At 28.9% G+C, this 5,469-nt stretch overlaps 1 protein-coding gene across 4 annotated transcripts in view; it reads left to right on the forward strand.

Annotated features, from left to right (window-relative positions):
* LOC106682152 (solute carrier family 25 member 35) overlaps nt 1-4,961 on the forward strand; it is a 15,228-nt gene extending 10,267 nt beyond the window's left edge. For all 4 annotated transcript variants that reach the window (XM_024360427.2, XM_067049598.1, XM_014422894.3 and 1 more), the window contains exons 5-6: nt 1,157-1,274; nt 1,394-4,961. In XM_024360427.2, the coding sequence (XP_024216195.1) occupies nt 1,157-1,274; nt 1,394-1,602 (327 nt within the window). In that variant the 3' untranslated portion in view covers nt 1,603-4,961. The remainder of the gene's footprint in view (nt 1-1,156; nt 1,275-1,393) is intronic.
* The last annotated feature ends 508 nt before the right edge of the window (nt 4,962-5,469 follow it).

Genomic DNA, 5,469 nt, shown 5'->3' on the forward strand with positions numbered 1-5,469 from the left:
GTCGTGTTGTCGTGTATGCAAATTCTTATAGAGTCTGTGAAGTTTTTTATTGCTTCGTCAATGTCATGTTTAGTTTTAAGTGGAGTTTTTAAGTCCAGTTTGTTTTCCAAATAAATACGAAATTTGTCCCAGTCAACTCGTCCTTTAATCAATGAGGGAGGAGAGGGCTTAGGAACGAAGATCGAATGTAAGGAAAGGATAACTGGACCACATAAAATTTAAAAATGTTTTGCAGGCTATTCTGCACAGTTCATTAATTACAAGTCAAAATCAGCCTATTTTTTAATAAATAGTTTGTTGAGATGATAGTTGATGGTGTGAAGTTAATCTAAAAGTAAAAGTTTTAAAAATTAAAGTAAAAGTTTTGAAAAAAATAAAATAAAGAGTGTTGAGACTTAGCAAGGATACCATTTGGTTTAATGAATATATAGAAAATATAATACTAGATACATAATACTATATTTGAGTCCAAACTTAATAAGGCAAACGCATTGGGTTCGAAGAAGTTAAAAGTGAAAAAAAAAAGGAATTTGTTTATGATATTAATTTATTTTCTTTAAACATACATACATTCTTTACAACATACAACATACAACATTCTTTAAACAAGGGCCGTCAAAACAGCCCTGACGAAGCACTCCAACGTGGGGCGAAACGTTGGCTCAATAAAATAGTATAATTATCTACTATTTGAGTTTTTTTTTACTGCACCCGGACCATATTCCATTCAAAAAACAGCAATGTTTTAGTAGTGTGACTGGGGTGAGGAGGATTGTAGTTTGAGAATAGCCAATGAATTAGAGCCAAACATCACAATAATGTTTTAACAACACAACAACAAAACTGTTATAAAAACATTTTTTGTGATACAGTTTTATAATGTGATTTGTTTGATTTTCCAAAATATTTTTGAGTGATATATATATTAATTAAAGATAAATCCCTCTAGAAAAATTAACAATGAAAATAAAGTTGTTCTCAATAGAGATCCAAACAGTAATCAAGATGGAGAAGTTTAAAGTATAACGTTCTTTTTTGGTCCCATGAAAAATGGCCATATTCACATTTGTTCCTTAAACGTAGCGGCAATGATAAGAATTTTGAAAATGAAAACCTCAATAACACTGAAATTTCAAATAAAATTCTTATTTTACAGTATTATCCTATTGAATATGGACTGCTCAATTCATTTTTGGCCAGTTTTCTGGGAGGCTTAGTCATTGCTGTGACAATGAATCCGTTCGATGTTATTTCAACTCGACTTTACAATCAAGGTAATTTTAAAAAATTTAATTTACTTAAATTTTGTAATTTGTCAATATAAACTTAAGTATGAATTATTAATGAGTTTAATGTTAGTAGGCAATAATTTTAAAATCATTAACATGTACAGGAGTTGATGCTCATGGCAGAGGACTTATTTACTCCAGTTACTTTGACTGTGTCTCAAAAATGTGGAAAACAGAACGATTCAGCGGCTATTACAAAGGAATCGTTCCAGGATTTTTAAGAATCGGTCCACACACAATGCTTAGCCTCATATTTTGGGACAAGCTGAAGGACCTTCGGAGAAAATATTTCAGCAAGGATTCGCAGTATTAAGAGCAGAATCATCATTAGTTTATTCTAGTCATATTAGGATCAACACTATTTGTTTTTAATGTATTTTAAAGATATCGTTAGAAACAAAATCTTTTTGTGTGGGCATTTTCTTATTTACTGGGTGTCTCACTAAGCATGTTCACACCCCCATATCCTTTATAATTTTTGAAATTTTGATTTGGTTTTGCTGGGTTATAACAGAAGCATGTGGTACAACTTTTGATAGTATTTTTAATTTTTTAACCTTCTGCACTTATTTTCTAGCGTAACTTCGAAATTTTCAATCGAACAGGATAATTATAATTACGGATTCAGATGGCTTGTATCTATCTTAAGAGCACCTTCAACTTAATATGAGGGGGGCCCTTTCAGACTTCAGGCTAACGAATGGGTGGAAGATTAAAATAACAGTCTTACCTTTTTCTTTTTTTTTTCTTCTGAAATTTAGGGCATGAATGAAGTTAGTAATGCCTTTTTTATTGATTTCGTAAACATCAGTGTCCTGATCTACCAATTGAGAATTAGTGTTGTCAAAGTTAAAGGGTCGTAATAGTGCATATTGAAAGAAAATTAATATTTGTCTTTCCATTGCCATCCTGGTCACTCCCTAGCTCCCTGAAAATTTCTAATGGGACTAGGGTGTAACTGCCTAGGGAGAGGTAAATCATCGCTTTTCATCTTTACGCTTTAGAGAAGCTTCACAAAAAACAAAGGTAAAACGTAGACTGCCGAAAACCACAAACAATATTTAGGTGTTTTGACAATTTTTGTGCGAAATCAAACAAACCTAAAGAATAAAATTGTTTTAGAACTCAATTTTCCTTCATAATGTTAGTTACTTCCATGCCCAGATGAGGAGGTCTCAACAAATAAATACCTCAATTATATGGCGGATTCTTATGAAGAATAAAAGACTAAAATGATTTTCCTCTTTAGGTGTGTTCATTTTTCTGCACTGCTTGAGTGTAAATTGTCAAAAACTGTTTATAGTTTTTGCCGATTTACTTCTGCAGGATTCATCTGATTATAAAAGTGTTTGATATAAATTCCTCTTAAAACTTTATGTGCTATCAGAATCTGTAAAAATAATTACCATTGGAAATTCCAGACTCAGGTGCACTGGAGAAGGTTAGAAAATTAATAATACTATCAAAAGATGGAACACTTAGCACTGTTATGATCCATAAAAAATGTAGAGGTTGGGGTTTTTAAATAAAATTATCATTTTTATATCAGTCCTCATTGATGAACTATTATATATTATCCAAAAATCCTCACGCAAAATGTTTTGTTTTGATGTCTGTAATTAACTTGGTTAAAATCTTTAACAATTATTTATTTAAATTATAAGTTGTTTTTTAATTTATTTAACTAAATTAAATTTTTATTATGGCATTAAAATTCAATTTTTTATATATTATAACATTTAAAGTTTATCTTGTCTAACAAACATGCTCCTTTCTATACTTAAAAATGGATTTTTCTCTTCCAGGATTTTCATTTTTGAAGATTTCAAGATAAATTTTCCTTTTTTTGTCACCTTTATATTATTCGAAATCTATAATAATAATAATTAAATGACAATTTTATTTAATATGCCATTATGCTTAACTAATTTTCAACCCGATTTAAAACTAATAACTTAATTTATATTTTCAAACACTTTTATTTAGTTTTGTTCCTATCAATCTTATACCTGTATCAAATTATCCAATCAAGTTGAAATTCAATACAAATACATAAAACAGATGATATTGCATTATGATATAACAGTATCATGGTATCATTGAGATGTTCCAATAAGAAATCGGCTCTTTAAAATGAAGGATCTAGGCGCACAATTTTCACAATATCCTGCTAGCAACTTCTTAGGAGGGTATTTTCTTACAGAAGGTAAAGTTAATCTATTGAAGAACGATACCTCTGATTTTATTGAAAATTGGCACAAATCTATCTTATTTAATTAATTAATTAGACTGAATACTAGTGTCTACATCAACTGTTAAGCACAATATGAAAAAAAAAAAAATTAAAAAGGAAAAGTGTACTGTGGATGGCCTTTGTGTATATACATAAAAATTTGAAATGGAGAATAGATTGTTGACCATGAATAATATATATGATGTGAAGAAGGTTGGGGGTGTGTTTTGTGGAAAGTAGGGAGGGTTTTTATAAATAAAGACAAGGAGAGTGTGTTTTCATAAACAGATGCCACGACAGACTGTTCTAGAACAAAGCAGCATGCCTGCTTTTTTGTTAACAGTATCCTAGTGTCGCCATCTACCGTTTTATTTACAAACCAAAATAATAAAACTTATTTTCTACAACAGTATGAAACACAAATAAGTAAAAACTAGAGGATCTCAGGAGTACCGCTGAATTTATTTTGTCATTTCCAGACTTAATTAAATAAGAAGATCGAAGAAGAAGTAAAACTTATTTATTAGTGCCAGAATTTCAAGCCTTCATCAGAGTTAAGAACAAAAAACAAGATAAAAACCAATGAATAAAAGGATAAACAGAATGGTTAGAATTTTATTATTTGTTCTTTCTTCTTACTTAATTTTAGTATTATTCCTCTCATACAGCCTTTATCTTCATATAATACTCAAACTATTCATGTCTGTCAATACTATTTACATATCAATATTGTTAGTTATTTTCTAATCATTCTGTATATCATTTTAATCATTGGTTGTTATCTTGTTTTTTTAATCTTAGTGCTGACGAAGGCTTGAAATTCTGACCGAAACATTGGCACTAATAAATACATTTTAAGTTATTTGAGTTCCGCACAGATCGCACACTCAATCATCTCCTCACAAATAACAATTTGAAGTCATATAATATTAATATTTAATCCTAAATATTCTTTTTAGTGTAATTAGCCAATTCAATTTAAAGCTGAATTATTCCTCATATTAATTCTAATCAGTTGTCTCATCCCTCAATCGTTATAACAAAATAATTAAACTTTATTATAATAATGAATATGAAAATAGCATTGTTTTATTTTCACATTCCAAGCTTTACAATTGTGATCATGGTATCTACATTTTGAAGTTACGTCATTATCTAGTAAATATGTATCATTATAGTTAGGATTGTTATTCTTAATAATTATTGTTATTATTATTAATAGTGATTTGTATCCTTTATCATTCCAAATCCACATAGGGAATATATATTTGAGAAGTAACTTGTAATTCACATTTTTTCAATGTTGGTTTAACCTGTCAGTTATTAACCAATTTTCAGTTGCTTTTTTTTTTTTTTTTTTTTTTTTTTTATTCTAGAGAAATGTATTGGAATACCTGGATTTTTTTTTGTTTCAGCAAAAAATATATATGAAAAAATTATGTGTTATTCTGAGAGGACCCTCTCTAGACCTTAACTGATGAAATAGATATAGGATTATATTTTAATACAAATTAAATAGTATATATAATTTATTCAATTTCTTGAGACTGGTATTTATTTATTAAATAAATCAAATGGTATCCTTTTTAAGTCTCAACACTCTTCATTATATCAATAGTTTAATGTTTCGACCAATTCCGCCATCCTCAAGCACAATCTTAAATATAAATTCTCACCTCACATCAAAATTTAAAAATGTTTTGCAGGCAATTTTACCCAGATCATCAATTACTAGTCAAAATCACCCTATTTTGTAATAAATAGTTTGTTTATCTAATTGTGGATAGTGTAGTTTTAATCTAAAATTAAAGTTTAAAAAAAATAGGGTCATTTTGACTAGTAATTGATGATCTGGTCAAAATAGCCTGTAAAACAATTTTTAAATTTGTATGTGAGTTTAGGTGAGAGAGAGAGAAATACTTTATTTATCTATGCTGCCTAAATACA

Source organism: Halyomorpha halys, unplaced genomic scaffold (assembly GCF_000696795.3).
Source record: "Halyomorpha halys isolate HHAL.00 unplaced genomic scaffold, Hhal_1.1 Scaffold2.1, whole genome shotgun sequence".
NCBI classification, from domain to species: Eukaryota; Metazoa; Arthropoda; class Insecta; order Hemiptera; family Pentatomidae; genus Halyomorpha; species Halyomorpha halys.